Source organism: Artemia franciscana, chromosome 21 (assembly GCF_032884065.1).
Source record: "Artemia franciscana chromosome 21, ASM3288406v1, whole genome shotgun sequence".
In the NCBI taxonomy this organism is placed as follows: Eukaryota; Metazoa; Arthropoda; class Branchiopoda; order Anostraca; family Artemiidae; genus Artemia; species Artemia franciscana.
Genome location: NC_088883.1, coordinates 6,090,544 through 6,114,621, shown reverse-complemented (window position 1 = coordinate 6,114,621; position 24,078 = coordinate 6,090,544). Strand labels below are relative to the sequence as shown.

Below are 24,078 nucleotides of genomic sequence, written 5' to 3'. Positions count from 1 at the left end.
TCTGTAGATTCATCACTGAAAGTTTCACTTTGCTAACCTTAACCCTTTCTGAGAAAGCCTAGCAAGATGTCAATTAACTAGAATTTTACCCCTACCTCCACTCCTTTCCTTTTAGCAGGTCCTGAAATTTGCTTACATGATAGGTCTATACCTATTGAAGTTTTGACTAAACAACATTTACCTTAATTTTCAGTTATCAGTTTCTTATGCTCTGGCTTTAGTTCTGAAAATTTGAATCCTGTTATGTGAGTTGAATTTTAAGCCATATCAAAGTTTTTTTTTTTCAAAATATAGGAAATGTATTTGTATATCTTTAAAACTTCATAAATTGAGATTGATCAAAGTTGTGAAGCTCAAAAACAATTTTGTTGTACTTCATTTAAGCAGAAGATCTGTTTTTGAATGTTTCAATTTTATAACACATAGATTTTAAAGGTTGTCAAAGGCCAGAACCCTCTAGAGGGAGAAGGAGTAGAGGTGGATATTTTCCTATGGTATAGCCTACATTAGCCTTTAGACTCATCCCTGAAAGTTCAATTTTCCTTTCCTAACCCCTTTCCAAGGTAGCCAAAGTAGAATTTTACCCTGTTTAAATGATAAAATTCTTACTTTATAGCATGTAGTAAATGTCAATGAACCATATTCTATTGTTTTTTCATCTTTATCTATTTTAAAACAGTTTTCATTAATTGTTAGTAGATAATTATTACATAGCCTAGGACTACATGAGACTATTAGATGGGCTAAGAATTTAGCCTATTGTCAAAAGTACAAAAAAAGGTCATGTTCCTGTTACCTGAACAATTGTTTAGGGTCATGAAACTATTGTTAATAGATGTACTTTGACTTTTGTAACATCTTTTCTCTCTTGCAAAACTACCACTAACTCACTGTTATGGAGTTATTCCAGCCCAAATATCCTGTATTTACACATATAGAATTGCAATCATTTCCATTTTTGTTGATCAGGTATTTGAAATTGCAAATCTGTAATAGTTTAGAAACAAATTTGGGCTATATATTTGCACATCAGGGGGTGGGGGTAAAGCATAGCATATATTAAATACGTAAACTAACCATTTCTGTATTTAATATATGCTATGTTTAACCCCCCCCCCCCTAATGTGCAAATATATAATAACTCCATAACTGTGAGTTAGTGATAATTTTTCAAGAGAGAAAAGATGTTCAAAAAGTCAAAATGCATCTATTAACAATAGTTTTATGACCCTAAACAATTGTTCAGGTAATAGGAACATTGACCAAAAAAAAAACAATATAAAGGTGAGCTTACAATTAGCATTTTCTATCCATGATGTCTCCTTCTAAAGAGCTGTTAATCTAGATCTTTATCAACTGTTTTTAAACCTGAGGCTTAGCATTAGTTAGAATTTAACATTAATATTCAAGGATAGATTTGCCCAAGACAACATGTTTTCTCCTTTTTTTTCTCTCTCTAGCCTAGGATCCCTTGTTTGGCATCAGTCTCTCAACATCAGATCAAATAGATGTTATCTCTAGATGTCTCTCTAGCCTAGTATCCCTTGTTTGGCATCAGTCTCTTAACATCAGATCAAATAGATGTAACTGTAGCAGCAGTGTTTTCCTTCCTTTTTTTCCTAACACCTTGATAGGCCTGCAGCCTTAGTATAAGCCTAGCCTATGCCATTTCTCAAATAAAAGCAACTTGCTTAACAAATTAAAGGGCAAAGCTACCCTTTGATTTCCTGTTTTAGGCTATTCCCAAATATGGTCACCCCCTCTCCCCAATGACCCCAGACATAGCTCTTGGAATATTTGAAAAGTACAATGAAATGGTGATTCTTATGGTATTTTTCATCCTGACAGGATGTTTGTATCACTCACATTATAATCTAGTAAAGTCTATTTTTTTTCTTTTTTAATCAATTCAAATATTATTTGTATATAGATCCAGAGTACCTGAATTCCCTCAAATGGATTAAGGTTTATCATATAATGAGATTAGTGTTAGGTTTATTCAGACAAAAGATTTCATTAAGCTGAGCCTACAGAAAAATAGTTAGTGAAAGATTTCAAAACAGATTGTGAATAGGCTACCAGTGATAACTGACTTGAATAGATTCAGTGAATATACAGAAACTGTTCCAAAAAAATATTGTAGATATTTAAAGCTTCTATCTACAAAAATGTGGACTTTTACAAATATATTCCCTAGAAGAAAAATCACAGATGCATGTTTTTGTTTCTCCCAGAGGTTATTTCACTAAACTAATGGTTTTTTAGCATTAGGAGAGGGATCATTTGAATGAAACTTAGAATTTCCTGCACCCTTTTTCATTGAAACAAAAGCTCTGGTCATTAGAAGTTGGCTATTTTCTGCTTTATTGGAGCACCAAATTACAATTTAGTTCATAAGAAGGTGAAAGTTGCCATCATTCAACAATTCTTATATAGCAAATGTATTATGAGCATCAAGCAACTATAAATTAAACTTCCCCATTGGATAGGTAGTTCATAGTGTAAAATTTGCTCCTAAAAAGTTAGTCTGGTTTATTCCATGGACTCTAGTCCATTCCATGGAAATTTTCTGTTAGGGGGGGGGGGAGATTTCCTGGTGTATTTGAAAAACAATCAGAGATTAATTTTAAAAACAATTTTTTTCTGCTAAAACTGAAAAGTAACAAAAAGCTTAAAGCAAACAAAACCCTTCTGCATGTAAGGTGGAATGTCCCCTCTTCAACCCCTCATTCTTTATGTTAAATTTCACTTTTTGTCTCAAGTTTTTCAAATGACTCTGTAAGACCAGCACTATTTAATTGCAATTAATTAATAAGGAAACATTCCACAAAAGAAGTTTTTCAAAAACAAAATAGAGCTACATTAAACCAAAAATGAGAAAAACAAATTAAAAAAAAAGAAAATCTGCTTGTTTGAGTTGCTTTATTTGCTTGTCTGCTTCATTACTGTTATTTGTGTTTGTGTTGAGTTGTTTTATTATTGATACTGATTTGTGGTAGTTTTACAGTTACAAAATTATTTGACTTTATTTCTGCTTATTTTTGATTTAATGAAGCTCTTTACTTTAATGAATTCATGATTGTTAAGGTTTTCAGGGGGGAAAATGAGTAGTAAATAGTAACAAATACAGAGTAGTTGCAATATATAAAAACTAAGTAAGAAAAATAATGTTTTTCAAATCAGAAGAAAAAAGGACTGATGCATCAAGAGTCAACCAAAGGAAAATATTGTACAAAATAGAATAATCTTTAAAGAAGCAAAATAGAATAAGCAAATAGAATGGGTTTTTCTGAAAATATTATAATTTAGGTAAGTGAATTAACTAATAATTTGAATTATTTAATCTTCAAGAATTTTAAGAATAAACATATTAGTGCATAGCTTAGATTTGTATCTGCTTAATGAAATATACATTTCTTTTTCCTTCTTATTTGGGAATGAGACATTAGCATTATATTTTGCATTGTGTCAATTATTTAGTCACTGGTTTTTGTTCTTTTTTTTCAACAAATTTACTGCCAGTTGATGGTATTGTCTTTCTTTTGCTAGAGCAATCAGGAAAGTTGTACTTTCTGGGTCTACATTTTTCACACATATCTTTTATTATTAAATGTTGTTGCCTGTTAAGTGTTAAAAACTGTATCAATCATGTTTTGCATTCAAAATTGAGCTTCTTTGTTTTCCTAATTTGTATGACAAATATAGCTGTTTAAGCTTCCACCCAACCAGTTTAAAGAGTCATATTTTAATTTTAGTGTCATTGGTTCTCATGCCAGGGATGTCACATGTGGGGGGGGGGTACAACCCTTAATGCGTTCAGGTAGTTAGTGAAAAAGTAGTACAGACAAAACTGTTTTTCTGGCTCACTTCTTTTTTATCAGAGTAAACAAGCTGATATAAATATGTGATATAAGTATAGTAATCTTAATAACACCAAAATAACAGTAAAAATAACCAACAAGTTGGTAAAAATCCAATGTCCACCCTCCAAACATTTTTGTTAATGGTGCCTCTGATTTTATAATTACCCTGTGTCATCACTGATTCTTTAAAAGGTATTTCTTTGGTGTAATTTATACTCTGGAAAAATTCCTAAAATTGACACTAGGCTATCCTAACTCACCTGATTTCTAATTTTGCAAAGTACCCTTCATCTAGAATTTTACAATTTCTGAATATAATAAAGCAGGAATTTTTCCTACATATAGCCTACTTAAGCAGGATATTTCTTTTTACCATGGTGGTATATTTAGAATAGGCCAACCACAATACAGGATATACAGGACTAATAAGCCCTGTATACTGAAGTCAGTCTAGCTTAGCATAAGCCTATTTTTTTATTTTAAAACAATCATAAAAGAAAGGTGGTCTCCTTAGAAGGAAACACTATAAAATTCTGAAAACTACTTTAGAAATTTCAAAATTCTTACGTTTATCATTTCTAAGAGCCTTCACAACACTTTAGTAGTAGAATTAGATTGCTCATCCTATGCCAATTTCCTTCCATTTTTGTCCACTTTTAAAATACTTTAAGCTATGGTAAAAATATAGTTTAGGGTCTTCTAGCTATTGTGGAAAGTAGCTGAGTTAGGTTAATGAGACTTTCAGGAATAAACTCAGGGCAAGAAATGCACTTAAGTTATTATTTTCATGCTACTATGTCTACCTTGGGCTTAGAAGATTAAAAGCTTGACAAGTCTGAATTGTCATAAAAAAACATTTTACCTTAGACCTATTTATGTTTTTATCTATAAAAAACATAGGCTTTAAAATTGAAAATGTAATTCTATTATTTCAGTAGAATTTCAAGCCAGATCAAAGGGTTTCTTCTAAATTTGAGGAATAGATTTACATATTTTCAATATCTTATATATAGGGAGTTACCAAAGGTATGAGGTTAAAAAGATTTTCTTGTGCCTCATTTCAGCTGAAGAAGTACTTTGAAAGATTTCACTTTTATAACACAAAGACCGCCAAAGATGAATACTCTTAAGAGGTAGTAGTAGAGGTATAGAGGTAGTAGAGGTAGAGGTAGTAGAGATAGGTGCTACATAATCTTGTTCTAAATATATCTTCTATTTCCAAATTGTCTTAATAGAGTAAAAGTAAGAGCTCACAAAGCCATAGAAACGGTAAAAAAAAAAACAAAAAAACAAGCAAGATGCTCCTTTTTGGAAACAATCAATACAAATACCTCTGTAAAGTATAGTGAAGGACACTTAGAAATTATATAGGTAAGTATTTTAGAATTTTCTAAAGTAGTCTTATTTTTGTAGTGTTTCCTTCTAAGGGAACCAACCATTAAACTAGTATCTTTTTTTTCTTGTGTGATCGTTTTAAAATAAAAATTGGCATATGCCAAGGTAGACTAACTTCATTTGAAAGGGCCTATATGTCTTGTTGTTGGCCTATTGTGAATTGAACATCATGAACAAAAATCATGCTAAAATTCTAGATGAAATATGTTTTGTTAAATTAGAAATTAGGTGAGCTAGGCTAGGCATAGTATTAATTTGAGAAATTTGTCCAGAGTCCTGAGTGTGCCCCATGGATGTCTTTTTTAAGTTTATGTGCTAACCCAGGGAAATTGCTAAGTCAGAGATGTCACTAGCAAAAATGCTGGGAGGGGGGACCATTAGATTTTATCAACTCGTTTGTTCCTTTTACTTGCTGATTTTGGTGAAAGTGCTATTAAAATTGCTTAATGTCATGTTTTTTTTACCAGCTGACACTGATTTTTAAGTATATATTTATATGAACTTGTTTACCAGGATAAAAAAAGAACTGAACCTGTAAAATAGTTGTGTCTGCAACACTGTTTCACCAACTCAATTTCTTTTTACAAACTGGTTGATCACACTGGGGGTTGTCCTTCCTCTCCCCTCCCCATACATGACAACACTTTGAAGAAAACCAATGACACTAAAAAAAGGTAAAGGATGCAGCACTAGACCCTTAAAGTCCAAACCGACGGTGCTGATCTCTGTCTCAAGACCCTTCAGCCAGAAAGTGCAATGGGGGGATGAGGGCCAGCCATCCGTGCTTTTGCACACCCTTCCTGTTTACCTTCTCCAGATTTCTCCAGGTACCCATTTATAGCTGGGTCAATTCTGGCTGAGCTTACACTGACCCCCATCCCAAACCAAATAATTGGGTACACTAGGATTCGAAGCCTTGCCCTCTTGGACAAAGGATCCTAAATCCAGCGCACCAATCCACTCGGCTAGGAAGGCCATTCAGATGACACTGAAAGTGAAATCTGATTCCTAAAATTGGTTTGCTGGACACTTACACAAAAGTGTATGTCTAAAAAAATTGGGAAAAGTATGAACTCAGGTTTTAATGCAAAAGGTATTTGATGCAGGCATGCAGTTTAAGCACTTACCAGGCACCCAAGTTGAAAAACAAGAAACGAATATAAAAAATAGGCTGAAAATGTGTAAAAAAGGATATATCATCGCATAATTTAGGAAGTATAAGTTTCCATATTGCTCTAGCAAAAGAAAGACAATTCCATTAATTGGCAGTAATCTAGGTAAAAAAGAAAGAAAACTATAACTCTGACTGATTAATTAACATTATGTAAAATATGACTTTAACAGTTTGTTTCCAAATATGGAATGAAAAGAATTGTGTATTTCATTGAACAGCTGAAAATCTAAGCTATGCACAACTCTTTTTATGATTAAAATTATCCAAGATTAAACCCTTCAAACTCATTGAGTTACCTACCTGTGGCTATATTTAGCAAGACCAAGTAGGTAATCCGATTTTGTAGCATTTATCCTTTTGGTTGAATATTACACATCAATCCTTTTTTATTCTGATTTGAAATTGTTACTTTTTTTTCAATTGATTTTGACACATTCTGTGTCAAAATCTGTTCAATAGCAAAGGTTGTACCACCCGATTGATTTTTCAAATGCATGACCCTATGATGCACGCAATTTGGGTGGGTTCTTTGGTGGTGCAGTTGGTTTGACCTCAGCTTGGTAATATGAGACCCAGAGATCGAATCTTGCTGTAGGAAGACTCTGCAGGGCCGACGCAGGGACGTTAGTAGTCAAGAAGCGTTGTTAAATCTGATTACCTACTACACAATTTGGGTGGTATAAGAATTTTTCAATGACTCAGTGTGTTGATACTATGACTAAGTATAGGTATGACTAAGTATAGTCATATAGGTATGACTAAGTATAGGTTAGTCATAAGTATGACTAAGTATAAGGCATGGTGTATAGAGAGAATTATGCACTGAGAACAATCTTGATAGTTGTATTACAACTAAAATAAAAACTGCAGAAAATCCTGATTTGCATGAATGGATACACCTAAAGTAGAGACAGGGGGCACATTTTTTTCATTTTAATGTCCTTGGTTATTCAAAACCAGGGGCATACTTGAAGTAAACCCCCCAAAAAATTGAGAATTACCTCACATCAAAATATTAAGAAATACATAGACATACTGATCTAATTCCTAAAGGCAAATTGTATCACTCTTTTCCCTTTTCTAATGTATTTTTTCCTAATGGTCCATCAGCCCTCATATATTGGCAAAATATTAGTGTTTAATCATGTCTAAAGGAAACATGTTAAAAACTAAATTAGGACCTATAGAATTCTTTTTTTTTCCAAGGATCATTGTTACTTTCTGATAATGCCCCCTTCCCCTCTTTCATTTGTCAGTAAAACCTTTATCTACTGCCTTACAACTGGGATATTTGCTCTCCAGAGTATAAACCAACTAGATCTATATATAAATACAGCTTGTCCGGACCAAACTCTGCCTTTCTATTATTCAAGATGTTAATGCTAACAGGAAGTTCTTATTTCAATTTATTTTCTTGTTGTTGTATAATAAGCATTGTCTACTGTTTTTTCAATTACAGTTTTGCTCTCCAAAGTAAAAAAAAATGCTTTTTGTTATTTCCTGAAGTTTAGTGGAGCAGAGTATGTCCAAAACTCGACATTGAAATAATTCTTTTGATATTTAAGTGGAGAAAATAAGGTTCTGTCCTATAAGCATGCTAAGCTTACACTTCACATGCACTTGCAATCGACCATTAATTAATGCAGGAAAAAGGAAGGGGGTCAACTATTGACAACTAAATGCCATAGCTGAAACAGATCAAAATGGGGGAATGTCTCCATTTTATTTGTGACTTTTTTCTGTATTCTTTTAATTTTATTTGTTTTTTTTTAGGCGTTGTACCAATGAAAAGGAAATTGGAGAGGAAATCATCTGTCAGATGCTTTCTTGAAAGCTTGAACAAAGAGCCGACTTTTAAAGGAGAAAGAAGCAACAGTTTTCCCTCTAATGATTCAAAGAAATTTGATATTAAAGCTCCTATTGATGGCACAACTGGTCATTTACTGTCTTTAGAAAGATGTTCAAAAGGCTATTCCCTTTTTCAAGGATTAAAATATAGACAAGGACATAATTTTACAAAATTAACTAAATCCGACAAAAAAATAAAGTTGCCTAAGAAAAACATAATGAAAAGCAGCATTGCCAAATTTACTTGTCAAAGAAATTTTGCTGCAAATCCCATTGTAATTGATGGAAATGAGAAAAAAATTGCTGGAAACACATCAGAAAATTTATTTTCAATTTTATCAGAGAAAGTTCAGGAACAGAAAAGCCAAAAAGAAACAATAGTTAAAAAATTGTATTTTAAAGATATTAGTGCAAACTTAACAGATGCTTACCATGTATTAAGTGTTGAAAGTGAAAAACCTACACAGATTGATCAAGAAATAGCCCAGAATGACAATCAAAATCAGCGAAATGGCTTCCTATATAGAAATAAAAAAGGGGAAAGGAAGTCAAGCGAAATCCAGAAGCAGAAGAGCCCAAAACATTTATTTGAGCCCATAAACAGTCACTTCAAAATTGGCAATCCATTAGATATTATTTTGCCCCCACCAGTTGAATTTAGTGATAGAAAATTAGAGCCTTCTGTTTCCAGTAACATTTTTTCACCAACTGCATTAGCAATTGCTGATTATCAGGAAGCCAACATACCAGAACTGAACGCCAATAAACGACTTGAAATTAGTGGATCTATAAAAAATAAACAACAGTTTAAGGTATACGATAATAGTTACAGTTTGGCATTAACACGGGCATACTTCAAACAGAACACTGCAAATTCAGCACCAGTCACATTTGCAGCTGAAAAGCTTAAGCCTTCTGTTACCAATGATATCTTTACACCACCAGTGTTAGCAGTTGCTGATTGTCAGGTGGCTAACATACCTGAAATCGATTCAAATAAGCAATTTGAAGATGGTGAACCAATAAATAAGAAAGAAAGATTCAAGGTAGTTGATAATAACTGTAGTTTGGCATTAACACGGGCATGCTTCAAACAGAACACTGCAAATTCAGCACCAGTCACATTTGCAGCTGAAAAGCTTAAGCCTTCTGTTACCAATGATATCTTTACACCACCAGTGTTAGCAGTTGCTGATTGTCAGGTGGCTAACATACCTGAAATCGATTCAAATAAGCAATTTGAAGATGGTGAACCAATAAATAAGAAAGAAAGATTCAAGGTAGTTGATAATAACTGTAGTTTGGCATTAACACGGGCATGCTTCAAACAGAACACTGCAAATTCAGCAGCAGTCACATTTGCAGATGAAAAGCTTAAGCATTCTGTTACCAATGATATCTTTACACCACCAGTGTTAGCAGTTGCTGATTGTCAGGTGGCTAACATACCTGAAATCGATTCAAATAAGCAATTTGAAGATGGTGAACCAATAAATAAGAAAGAAAGATTCAAGGTAGTTGATAATAACTGTAGTTTGGCATTAACACGGGCATGCTTCAAACAGAACACTGCAAATTCAGCACCAGTCACATTTGCAGCTGAAAAGCTTAAGCCTTCTGTTACCAATGATATCTTTACACCACCAGTGTTAGCAGTTGCTGATTGTCAGGTGGCTAACATACCTGAAATCGATTCAAATAAGCAATTTGAAGATGGTGAACCAATAAATAAGAAAGAAAGATTCAAGGTAGTTGATAATAACTGTAGTTTGGCATTAACACGGGCATGCTTCAAACAGAACACTGCAAATTCAGCAGCAGTCACATTTGCAGATGAAAAGCTTAAGCATTCTGTTACCAATGCTATCTTTACACCACCAGTGTTAGCAGTTGCTGATTGTCAGGTGGCTAACATACCTGAATTTGAATCAAATAAGCAATTTGAAGATGGTGAATCTATAAATAAGAAAGAAAAATTCAAGGTAGTTGATAATAACTGTAGTGTGGCATTAACACATGCAAGTATCAGACTGAATACTGCTATTAATGACAGTGATTATAAAATACAAAAAAATAATGTTGCTTTAGGATTCCAAAATGAAGAGTGCAGTAGCTCTTTGATGTTTAACTGTCAAGATGTATTTAGCTGTAATGAGCTAGCCATGCAAAAAGAAAATGTTACTTTAGGTATTGGTAGCAATTCAGCCCTTGATATTTCGGATATTCAGAACCCTATACAGCAGCAAGAAGTAAAAAATGGTGATGATTATATTGCTTTAGAAGAAATACATAGCCTAGACCAAGGTGCTGAAAAGACCAGTGATTCTATGGATGTTCAGAAGACATCACATAATCTTGGAGATATCAAAGGATGTAGTGACTTAACTGATAATGCATTAACACTGGATTGTAACAGAAAAACTGTAACAATAACAGGTGGTGATTTTATCCATTCTTGCACAGGAAAAGAATCAACAGATACATTAGTATTACCAGAGTTGAGTTGCAGCATCAATCCATTTCCACTTATGTATAAGGGTTTTGCCATTAACCCTGTGTCAGGACATACTCTTACTGTTGGAACTGGCATTAACTCTCTGCCAATTTTATTCAAAAGTAATGAAAATGACTCAAATATTTTGCCTAAGGGAAAATCACCTTTTTTGAAGAAAATGCAGGATGAGCCTATGTCACCTTTGGCAATGAGTGACCAAATGAAGCTTGGCAACCTTGTTCATGAATTTGCCTTAACTTTGTGTAGTAAGTCCTTTTTAAAATTTGTAATAGCCTACCTCCAAAGTTTTATTTTTCTAAAATGGAAGGTTTCCACTTTATTGACACTAATATATTGACTTTGTTGACTGACTTTATTGACTATTCTTTTGGCCAACTGCCTGGGGCTACACGGAAAATAGGTCGTTCTTGTCTGGGTTGGGAGGATGTCATAAATAAAGATTTAAAGGAAATGGGGACTTCCTGGGAGGGTGTAAAGAGGGAGGCTTTAAATAGATTAGGTTGGAGGAGGAGCGTGCGTAGCTGTGTTGGACTCAGGCGGCTTGGTGCTGTGTTGAGTTATTAATAGTAGTAGTAGTAATATTATGGCTATTTACTGACTTTATTGACTTATCACACACTTCTAAAAGTGAAGGAAACTTTATATTTCTCAAAGATGCTGCCATCACATTTTAAATATTTGTTGCCCAAAATATTCAAAATATACAGGAGATGAAAACCAATTTCAATAGAAAAAAAAATGTTGGTATTTCTCAATTCATTTGCCATCAAAGTTGAAATATTGATGTTCTTAAAATTTGAAAATGTTTGACAGAGGAAAAGTGTTTTCTTTTTCTGTTCTCCTTTACATCAACCAGTAATTAGTGCAATTTGGCGTTATAAATGTACTTTTGATAATTTATTTTATTTTGACATGTTTTTTTGTAAACAAAAGAAAACTGTGAAAGATATGGATTGATTGCAGTTTTATTGAGTGGTTAGCAGTAGTAGTTGTATATATGATTACTAACACTGATGCTATTTTTTTTAAGGACATAATATAGTTTGTCTTAGAGATGTGACTAATTGGTAAACTTTCCACGAATGAGAGTTTAACTCAGATGCAAATGAACAAAAACAAATATAACAATAAAATTGTTGAATTATTTTATATGGCTTCTATCTTTTTTACCTTTTACTTGATGTTAATCTTTCCTTTCTTCATTACTTTGTTTCCCTCTCCTTCATTATGTTTTTTCTGCAGAATTGTTTTTTTTGCTGCATTCTATTTGAAGCTGTATATTATTTTTATTTATTTCTGGTTTGTTTTTAAATTGTTAGTGACAAAGTAAACTAGTCATGTATTCAAATAATTTTTTATTTATATTTTTATTAAAAATTTTGTCTCAACATGTTGGCATATGTTCTGTGTCACAAATCACCATAGCTGCCTGGGAAGTAAGTACAATCCCCTTGGCATTAGGGGAGTGACAATTGTTGCTTCTCCATAAGAAAGGTTTCCAAGCAGTTTATAAATCTATCAACCAATCAATCTTACCAGTCATCCCGCTAAAATACGGACAGGAGCCAAATTTGGTTACATCAAAGTATTTATTCAGCATCATCATAGAATACCAAGTGGGTGTCTGACCAAATACGTCGATAGGTATTCAAAGTTTTACAGTCTATCAAATCGTGAAAAAGTATCTTGAACTTGACTGCAGTACCTACTATCCCTTCAGATGGATTCACACAGGTCTTTGACTTCATCTGGAAAGAAGGTCTGTGGCTCATTCTTCTCCAGCTGGGGATTCACCAAGCTTGATCTGCCTGAGCAGAGACAAGTTCAGAAGCTGTGTTATGACTAGAGAAGGCTTCACCTGAAACTTTTTAACATTGACCTGGGCTCTGTAAGGTAGCTTGCTATCTATTGTAAGGTATGTCTCTCTGTAAGGTACCTCTCTCTGTAAGGTATCTGTAAGGTAAGCTATCTCTGTAAGGTATCTTGCTTGCTATTTAGTTTCATTAACTGCAGTCCTTTCATTCATGAATAATGTATCTAATGGTCTTGAAGGAGGAGTAGTGATAGACTGAAAACTTTGAACTGGTATCACTTACTATGTTAGAATCTTCTACAACAAGTTTCTCCAAACCCTCAAAGTCCGACACTGCGTCCTGGACAAAGTAAAACTACTACAACTTACGCCTGCAAAAACTTGACTTGGATACATCAAATGCATTGAGAGCACTTGTCTCCCAAATATAGCCTTTGATGGTCATGTAAAGGGCTCTGGGCCTTGAGGTTGTCCCCCAAAGAGATGTAAAGTCAATTTATCCTCACTCACATGTTGTCCCTTCTCTACCTGGCTGAAAATGGAAGTTCATTTAGGATTCACATCAATAGCCTGATGACAGAAGAGGCATCAAAACAACCCTCTTGGACGAATGGAATTTCAGCCAAAACAATGAAGGTTTTTATTTAAATAGATGCATTTCAACACCCCCTCAATAAATGCGAGCAATGTTTAAGTGTGTGACCAGCTAACAAAAAATGTGGACACCGTCTTCGTTTGGAGGTAATGAGAAGTATTACTAATTTTTTACTCAACTCGTCCAGAATTGTAACGTTTTTTTTTTTACTTCTGTCTATATCCTTTCCTAGATTTATACTTGCTTCGCTTGTTTTTCTTTTTCCTATTTGCTTTTTTCTTTCCCCAATGCCTTTCTTTAAAATTGTTTAAAGTTACTCTTATATTTATTTTATGCCATTTTTTCCTTGTACTTTTTTTGTAAATTGATTATGTAAAGACAGATACTTGCTTTCTTCTTTGTTTTTCACTTATTTATTATTTATTTCTTAAATCGTTGGTGACTGAGTGGACTAGATGTCTATTTGAAATTGCTTCTTTTTTATTTATTTACTGTATTTTTTTATTTATATATTTTATTTTTATTTTTTTATTTGTTTACTGTAAGCAATATTTTCTTTTATAGATAATGACAAGGATCAGTCATTTTTTGCTGCACCTTTTCAGAGTTGTAATGATGCTGATTCAGCTTTGGCAGAGGAAATCAAGTTTCAAAAAGATTCGCTGAAAAATAGCAGAGTGAGTTTCAGTGGTCTCTATCCTGAATATATCATACCAATACGTGATGGTAGTAAGCAGTTTCTTCATAATCCTAGACTTCACAGTGGGAATTTTACACGAAGGTGTGGGAGGATTTCCAGGCATGATTTAAAAAACTATTAGAAATTGAATAATATTTTTCTCAACTGAAAGTAAGGAGCAAGATTAAAACTTCAAACCTAGGGAAATTATTCCGTGTATGAGGGGAGCAGTCCCTTCCTCAACCCTCACCCTTTACGATTAAGTTTCACTCTCTGTCACAATTCTGTAAGAAACAAAGTTCAAAAACAAGGACCATTAAGTTTGGATTAAGATTACTTTTTGAAGGACTTTAAGACTGTAGCGTAAGTAGCGACGGTTGAGGAAGGGGCATGCTCCCTCTATTAGTTTTAAATTTTAATTTTGCTCTTTACTTTCAATTTTGTATTTAATTTCTATCCATATCATGTCAAGAAACCCCCTTACCTACTTCCCCACCATCTTCCTCAGAGAAAGCACAAAGGCTGCTGGAACACAGGGGTTGTTTAATTTGAATAAGAAGAGTTTCTTCCGTTTAAAGTACCAAGAATATCGAAATCAAAACAGTTTCTGCTCCCCCCCTCTTTTATTGCTTTATCCTGGGTCTATTCACGCCTGATAACTTAAGATTTTTGTAGGATTTTAAATAGCGTGTTAGAAACTATGAAGTTTTTAGGAAAGTATATCATTTCCGTCAGTGTTGCAACGTTCAACTTTGAAAATAATTAAGTACTGTAGTACTAATTAGTTAATTTTGAAAATTCTTTCTCAAAGTCTTCTACATCTATAAAGGAATGCTACACCTTTCTATGCTGTTTTTTGCCATGAGTTTTTCATACATTCTTTTTCCTTATAATTCTATGCTTACTGCTACCAAAGATTGCATGACTGCAGAATTGCAACTTAAACAAACATAAATGAAATTTACCATCTTTAATCAAATTACACAAATTTACATGAAATTTACCAACTTAAATTAATTAATTAACTTAAATTATTTAATTCACTTAATTCAATTCAACAAAATTAAAACAAATTTTTACTGTCCTATATACTTTAAAGATGAGATTTTTAGATCCAATAAAGTAAAACTTAGAGAGTTGTGACTCATTAGTAAAATTACGATTATAGTCTTAAAAAATACATTCCAAAGGTAGGTAAAATATGGTGAGGCTATTTGACGGAAAAATATATGACAAAGTTCGTCTTTATGCCATTTTGAGCTACAAAACGACAATTTGCCCCAAATATTGTCAAAATTCTGTCGATTGAAAGTTCTGAATTAGGCTTTCTATTCAAAACGGTTCAAAAGGAATTTTTCAACCTTTCACTTAGATTTCATGCTGTCATACTGAGTTCTGAGTCCTTTATTTAACAATAAAATTCATAAACAAAAAATTACTTCAAGACAATCTCCCTCATAAGGCTCCATGGCCGGGAAAGAACAGGGGAGAAAAAAATATAAACAAAATCCAAAAACAAAGTTGAGTCGCCCCCCTTAATAATCCCCAAAAATGACAAGCTAGGCAGGGGGTAGCACATGACTTCACCAACTCAATTAAATATCCAACTCAATCCAGAGACATCAACTCCAAGGGAAACCGGAATATAAAAAAAGAAAAACAAACAAACAAAATTATTTACTAGTTAAAAAATCTCTAACATGATTTTTGAACATACCAAACGAGTGGCAGCTTCGTACGAACTCTTGGATGCGTACGAACTCATGTGGTGCTTCATCTGCCTTTAAATAACGGTTTTAAAGCTGTTTTTGCTGACATTTGTTTTTCTGCTTAATTTTATTGAATGGTCTTATTTGAGTGCCACTTTTCTATGTTAATTATTATATGTTTGTGAGGTAGGAGGTTGGTAAGTTAGAAGGAGTTGGAGGTTGGTTTTAAAGTGGTTTTTACTGACATTTGTTTTTCTGCTTAATTTTATTGAATGGTCTTATTTGAGTGCCACTTTTCTATGTTAATTATTATATGTTTATGAGGTTGGAGGCTGGTAAGTTAGAAGGAGTTGGAAGTTGGTTTTAAAGTGGTTTTTACCGACATTTGTTTTTCTGCTTAATTTTATTGAATGGTCTTATTTGAGTGCCCCTTTTCTATGTTAATTATTATATGTTTATGAGGTTAGAGGCTGGTAAGTTAGAAGGAGTTGGAGGTTGGTTTTAAAGTGGTTTTTACTGACATTTGTTTTTCTGCTTAATTTTATTGAATGGTCTTATTTGAGTGCCACTTTTCTATGTTAATTATTATATGTTTATGAGGTTGGAGGTTGGTAAGTTACAGTTTCTTGTGTGTGATGGTGGAGGATACCTGAAGCCTCAGAAGCGGAGTTTTATGTTCAATTTCTTATGGGAGGCTCTGTAGATCAATAAGGGGAAGGATGATTTTTTTCTGGTCTTCTTCCATTCGCAGGAATATTTGGGCTAAATGTTTCAATTTGAACGATGGTAGGTTGGCATTTTATTTCTTAACGTTAAATATTTTCAGTATAAAGCAAAAATATTTTGAAAGCAAAGATCATCCATATCTGCATAGAGATGAAAGGGGTTACTAGCCCTCCCTTGAAACAAAATATCTCTGAAATCTTTCTCACTTAAAAATTTGAGAATTATGACATGAAGATATGTGGTATCCTTTTTCATGGGCTGTTCTCATTCTTGAAGCATTTGTTTCATGAAGCATTCTTGAATATTTAACGTATGATTGAAATGACCAGTTACTTTGCTTTCTAAAGCAACCCTCTCTCTGTTGCTTTCTAAAATGCTGTCTGTAAAGTAGTCTACTAATCTGACTCAAGCGTGAAGACGGGATTGAGACAAATGTGGTAATCCTCCTCATAAGTTAGACAACTTCTGATCATTTATGTAATTTAAATTAAGATGTTATTTAATTATTCATTAGTATGCAGCGACTTATATTTAGACTAATATGTAATTAGTCATTTTATACAGTTGATTTTAAAAGTAATTTAAATTAGACTCGAGATGAATTTCGAGTAGGACAGATTTTTTTGTTCAATATTTAGTTTTATCATTCAAAATAGATAGATCAATAAACTTATATAATTTTTATAATTTTATAATTTTTATACTATTTTTATAATTTTACATAATTTTATTTATTCCCTGGCCCAAGGAAACGTCCTGCTGTATTCAGATTTTGTACGGCTCTTGCTCTGCCTCTGATCGGGAATCAATACTACTGTAATAATATAATATCACATATATATATATATATATATATATAATATATATATATATATATATATATATATATATATAATTTAATGATATTATTATATAATATTATAATGATGTATACCCGTCACTGGTCGGGAATCATACCTTCCAAATCAATTATTCAAGGCCGTATCCAGGGGGCTATAGGGTTTGACCCCCCCCCCCGAAATATGTGTGCAAATCTTAAATACGTAACAAAAATGGATATAAACAAATTTTTTATGTGTTTTTGTCTGTTTTTATTGTCTGATATTTTGTCTGTTGTAAAATATCAGTCCCTGTTCGTTGAAGTCGTCTTTTCATCTCGTTCAGTTTAATGCAAGGTTTAACATTGACAGGTTAGGGTAGGCTAGCTTCGGTTGGGCTCCAGGTTAAGTTAGTTTTTAAACTAATTTCTGATATTAATAACCAAATTTAACCGTACATAATCTTAGTTAATCTAAATTAAAAGAACGTAATTTAACTTCAACTTTTATCATCATAGTTTGCGTAAGACTGAAAATGCTGACTAGCAAAGCTAATTGAATTCAAGCAGAAAAAAATGAATTATGGAAAATTCACTGGTGAATGTTGGCATTAACCAGATAGTGGACATTCACGGTAGCATATATATGTGTATATATATATATATATATATATATATATATATATATATATATATATATATATATATATATATATATATATATATATATATATATACTAGCTGTTGGGGTGGCGCTTCGCGCCACCCCAACACCTAGTTGGTGGGGGCGCTTTGCGCCCCCCCCCAAGCCCCCCCGCGCGCGTAAGTCGTTACGCGCCATATTAGTTACGCGCCATTGTAGTTGTGTCCCTATGTCCCACCTGTGAATATAGATAGATATATATATATATATATATATATATATATATATATATATATATATATATATATATATATATATATATATATATATATATATATATATATATATATATATATATATATGTTTTTAACTACGTAAAACTTGCGAATATACAACATTCTTTGCTGTCCCATTGTCTGTGCATATAAATAGATTGTCAGGTTTACCGACTCTTGAACATGCAACATATAATGGTCCATGGGAAAACAATCCGTATTCAGATCTATACCTCATGATTCTAATGATTGCCCTTGAGCTTTGTTGATGGTGATTGCTAATCGACCATTCCCTGAGTCGCCATCTTCTCCTTTATTTTTTTCCTTTTTTCTTTTTTTTCTTTTTTAGTTTATTTAGATTTTTAGATTTTTTAGTTTTTTTATTAGTTTTTAGTTTTTTTGTAGTTTTTACCATTTTTTAAGTTTTTTTAGTTTTTTTTTTTACTTATGTCCTGGTCGTCATTTATACTCCCTGTGTCCCGGTCGTCATTTGTGTCCCGGTGCTTTGTTGATTGCTAATTTATATTATATTTATATTTATATTTTTTATATTTATTAATATTTTTTTAGTTTTCTTTTTCTCTTATTTTTCAGTTTTTTCCTTTTTTTTAGTTTTTTCTTTTTTAGTTTTTAGTTTTTTTTTGTTTTTTACCTTTTTTTAGTTTTTTTAGTTTTTTTAGTTTTTTAGCTTTTTTAGTTTTTTTATTAGTTTTAGTTTTTGCCTTTTTTTAGTTTTTTCAGTTTTTTTTAGTTTTTAGTTTTTTACCTTTTTTTAGTTTTTTTTAGTTTTTTAGCTTTTTTAGTTTTTTTTCTTTTTAGTTTTTTTTGTAGTTTTTACCTTTTTTAGTTTTTTTTCTTCTTTTGTATTAGTGTGAAATAATTCAGACGTCATATGCGGACAAACACGACGTCACTCGACAGACAGACAGACAGACATAACCCACAAACAACTTATTTTTATATATATTTATTCATATTTTTTTAGTTTTCTTTTTCTCTTTTATTTTTCAGTTTTTTCCTTTTTTTAGTTTTTTTCTTTTTTAGTTTTTAGTTTTTTTTAGTTTTTTTACCTTTTTTTAGTTTTTTTTAGTTTTTTTAGTTTTTTAGGTTTTTTAGTTTTTTTATTAGTTTTTATTTTTTTTGTAGTTTTTGCCTTTTTTTTATTTTTTTCAGTTTTTTTTTAGTTATTAGATTTTTACCTTTTTTTAGTTTTTTTTTAGTTTTTTAGCTTTTTTAGTTTTTTTTTCTTTTTAGTTTTTTTTTGTAGTTTTTACCTTTTTTAGTTTTTTTCTTCTTTTGTATTAGTGTGAAATAATTCAGACGTCATATGCGGACAAACATGACGTCACCTGATCCATCCACAGATCCACACACAGACAACTTATTTTTATATATATAGATATATATATATATATATATATATATATATATATATATATATATATATCTATATATATATATATATATATATATATATATATATATATATATATATATATATATATATATATATATATATATATATATATATATATATATATATATATATATATATATATATATATATATATATATATATATATATATATATATATATATATCTATATATATAAAAATAATTTGTCTGTCTGTCTGTGGATGGATGGATCAGGTGACGTCACCTGAAAAAACTGGATCAGGTGACGTCAAAACTGAAAAAACTAAAAAAAGGCAAAAACTACAAAAAAAACTAAAAACTAATAAAAAAATAAAAAAGCTAAAAAACTAAAAAAACTAAAAAAAGGCAAAAACTACAAAAAAAACTAAAAACTAATAAAAAAGCTAAAAAAACTAAAAAAAGGCAAAAACTACAAAAAAAACTAAAAACTAATAAAAAAAATAAAAAAGCTAAAAAACTAAAAAAACTAAAAAAACTAAAAAAAGGTAAAAAACTAAAAAAACTAAAAACTAAAAAAAACTAAAAAAAAGGAAAAAACTGAAAAATAAGCTAAAATGAAGGTAAAAACCAATAAAAAACTAAAAAAAAAAACAGAAAAAACTAAAAAAAAGGCAAAAACTACAAAAAAAACTAAAAACTAATAAAAAAAGTAAAAAAGCTAAAAAACTAAAAAAACTAAAAAAACTAAAAAAAGGTAAAAAACTAAAAAAAATAAAAAATAATATATATATATATATATATATATATATATATATATATATATATATATATATATATATATATATCTATATTCACAGGTGGGACATAGGGACACAACTACAATGGCGCGTAACTATTATGGCGCGTAACGACTTACGCGCGCGGGGGGGCTTGGGGGGGGCGCGAAGCGCCCCCACCAACTAGGTGTTGGGGTGGCGCGAAGCGCCACCCCAACAGCTAGTATATATATATATATATATATATATATATATATATATATATATATATATATATATATATATATATATATATATATATATATATATATATATATATATATATATATATATATATATATATATATATATATATATATATATATATATATATATATATATATATATATATATATATATATATATATATATATATATATATATATATATATATATATATATATATATATATATATATATATATATATATATATATATATATATATATATATATATATATATATATATATATATATATATATATATATATATATATATATATATATATATATATATATATATATATATATATATATATATATATATATATATATATATATATATATATATATATATATATATATATATATATATATATATATATATATATATATATATATATATATATATATATATATATATATATATATATATATGACAAATGCTCAGCCTGAAAAAAAGAGTGGAAGGATTCAAAGTCCAATTTGACCTAGTGTATAAAATAAGCAACGGGGAGAAAAAAAAAATAAGACTTATTTCCTTTTTTCAAAGAAATATAGGAAAAATTTAATATTGGCCTCTGGAAGACTTAAAACCCGCTGAAAATCACATTTGCTTCTTTTTTTAGGTGATAGCTCAGTTGGACTCCAAGTTCGTATGTGCATTTGATGATGAAAGCGGTGTCATTTTCGTTGTTGATCAACATGCTGCCCACGAGAGAATTAAGCTGGAAGAATTATTTAAAGGTATCAACGTGAAGTGTATGATTTACCAAATTTTCCAGAGCTGTTTTTGATATATGTGTATATATATATATATATATATATATATATATATATATATATATATATATATATATATATATATATATATATATATATATATATATATATATATATATATATATCACGTTCAGTTGAAACCCTGTGGAGCTCAAACTCCGTGCATCGAAATTCTCATGTATCTGAACCCTCGCAACTCAACCCTATTTCACTTAACCCTCGTGCAACTCAACCCCCGTGCAACTGAACCACGTGCAACTCAACCCTTGTTTAACTGAACTACATTTAAATTGACGCTTTTTGAATTGAACCCTCGTACAACTTAACCCTGATTTAAAGGAAAACTTGCCGCTAATCCTTATTCAGGAATGATAGCTATTATTTAATTTCAAGTTAATTACAGAAACCAACTTATTGGAATTTTTAAAAAGAGCTGGAATGCTTATAAGTCCCGTTTTTTTCTGTTTTATTTCTCCGGTACTAATAGGGCTGTATAACATCGTAGAGAGCTATTTAAGGACATTTGAAAGCTAATGTTTGTGTTTGTGTGCTTTTTATAGTTTCTTCATGACAGCAATAAAACTAAAATCACAAAATGTGATTTTAGTTTTGGTTTAAGGAGTGTTAAGGCTTGAAACCATATGTGATGTGTGAAACATGTCACTGAAATCTTCATGATCGAAGACCCATAAACTGGTGTTTATAAAAATCCCCTTCTTAAATACTCCCCTTCCCAGTCATTTTTACAAGTGGAAAAAAAAAAATTAAACCCTCAAGTGAAAAAAATCCATTTAAATTCAAAGCTGATTCATTCATTATACATGCTTTTAATTTTCATTTCATCACTAAAACTGATTACGAAGCAAATTCTAAGAATTGCGAATTGCAAAAAAGTTCTTGATGCCCTGATGTGTCCTCTATTCCTTTATTTTTTTCATCACTAACGGGTCGCTGGAACATTGTTGGGATGCTGAAGTGGGTAGCTATCTGAGGCTCTTGAAATCACTGTTTATTTTCCTCGCCCCATAAAGGCGGGTGAGATATCGTGGTTGATCTTATGTGGAATGACGAGAGTTGACTTCAGGCGGGGTTCAGTTAAACAAAAGTTCAGTTAATTGGGGTTGAGGTGCATTAGGGTTCAGCTAAATGAGGATGTTTTGCACTTGAGTTAATCTGCTGGGGGGTTCAGTTAAACGGTGGTTCATCTGACAGAGGACTTGGTTGCATGAGGGTCCAGTTAAATGGGCTTGAGTTGCATGGGGGTTTAGTTGCACAAGGATATGTTGCACCAAAGTTCTGATACACGAGGGTTCAATTGCACAGGGCTTCGGCTTCCCTGAGGTAAGATGCACGAGGGGTCAGTTACGTCGGTTCATCTGAACAAGGTTCAGTTATATGGACACCCGTCATTTTGTATGCTGGCTCAAATTTTTCTTATTATTTTTTTTTTATTTACGTTTTTTTTTTACATTTTATTTTATTTTTTTTATTATTATTTCTGGACGGTTAGTGATTTGTTGTGTGGCCCTGACACTTAAGTCCCACACTAACAAAACTGAACTAAATTGGCAGAATATACCAGCACCATCTAGAATGGATATGTCAAGTTTTTTTTCTGCTCATATTTCTACTAGGATAAAGGATATTGTCTATAGCGATTCATATCTGCACCGAAGGCACTTGGTGTAAATTCTATTTTAGTAATTAATTGAAAAAAAAAAAATTTTCAATTGAAAGTAAGGAGCAGCATTAAAGATTAATATAGGTAAAAATTTTAAACTTTACCTATTTAATTTTTATTTAAATTATTTAAATTTTAAGTTTAAATTACACAGGAAAGCACCAAATGAAGTATTGCTTAACTGAAATGGTGCCTGAAAATCCATAACTGTGAGTAATCATATACCCCTTCTTGCCCTTTTTATGACTTCTTAAAAATCAATTATCATTCTAATTATTGTCGTGACCATATTGTTATAGAAGAAAATGTCAATGTCTTGTAAGTGCAAAAAGCATATATTTATCTGCAATCCAATTTCGGAAAATGGACATTTTAATGAGGTCTTCCATCTGACCCACTTCATGGGGTAAACTTCCAATCAATGGTTTCAATTAAGGGAGGGGTGCTAAGGAGGGAGGAGTAGGGGTACTATATCCCTCGCCAACAACTTTTGTTAAGTGCTTATTGTTGAAAATATTTTTTGGGAAGGGGCATAGAAAACTGGAAAAGTTATCCCCCACCCCCTTCTAGATTTTAATAATAGATTGTTGATCTCCCATCCCCGGTTAAACTTTCGTCAATTAATACCATTGATTCTTAGACGAATTTTTTCATATTTCAAAGGAAGCAATAGAACTAGACAAGTGATTTAATACTGTAAAAGGAAAGAGGGTGTATAATCGTTCCCCGTCTCAACCATTAAAAGACAGTTCTCCCCTCTACCCTAACCATTGAAAGACAGAACATATATAGAGAACAGAATAGTAAGTCTTTATTACCTGTTCTCAGTGGATTTGGTTGAAATCTGTTCAAACATGACTGATGATTTGTTGAAATATTCCTGAACTGGACACCCGGTCCCTGAAAATCAATAGCTACCAAAAAATTTTTTTACAGAGATATTATATAGTTTCTTCTTCTTTTTCTTCGGAAAAACAGCGCATAAAGTCTAAGAAGGTGTTCTTTCGTTTTAAAAGAAATATTGTGCTGACCACCATATTTTCCCATCTTATTCTTGTTTATTTCAATTGTAATTTCCATCAACTAAATGATATCAAGCACTGCCATCTTAGACTGTTTTCCTATATCTTAACAAATGAACAATAGTATTT

General features: G+C 31.5%; 1 protein-coding gene across 3 annotated transcripts in view; it reads left to right on the top strand.

Moving 5' to 3' along the window:
- The window catches only part of LOC136041013 (uncharacterized), a 41,370-nt gene that overhangs the window by 990 nt on the left and 16,302 nt on the right, over positions 1–24,078 (top strand). For 2 of the 3 annotated variants that reach the window (XM_065725517.1, XM_065725518.1), the window contains exons 2-4: positions 8,206–11,040; positions 13,768–13,880; positions 21,093–21,210. In XM_065725517.1, the coding sequence (XP_065581589.1) occupies positions 8,217–11,040; positions 13,768–13,880; positions 21,093–21,210 (3,055 nt within the window). In that variant the 5' untranslated portion in view covers positions 8,206–8,216. Of the gene's footprint in view, positions 1–8,205; positions 11,041–13,767; positions 13,933–21,092; positions 21,211–24,078 lie in introns of all 3 variants that reach the window. The other variant, XR_010620942.1, reaches the window with a different exon arrangement.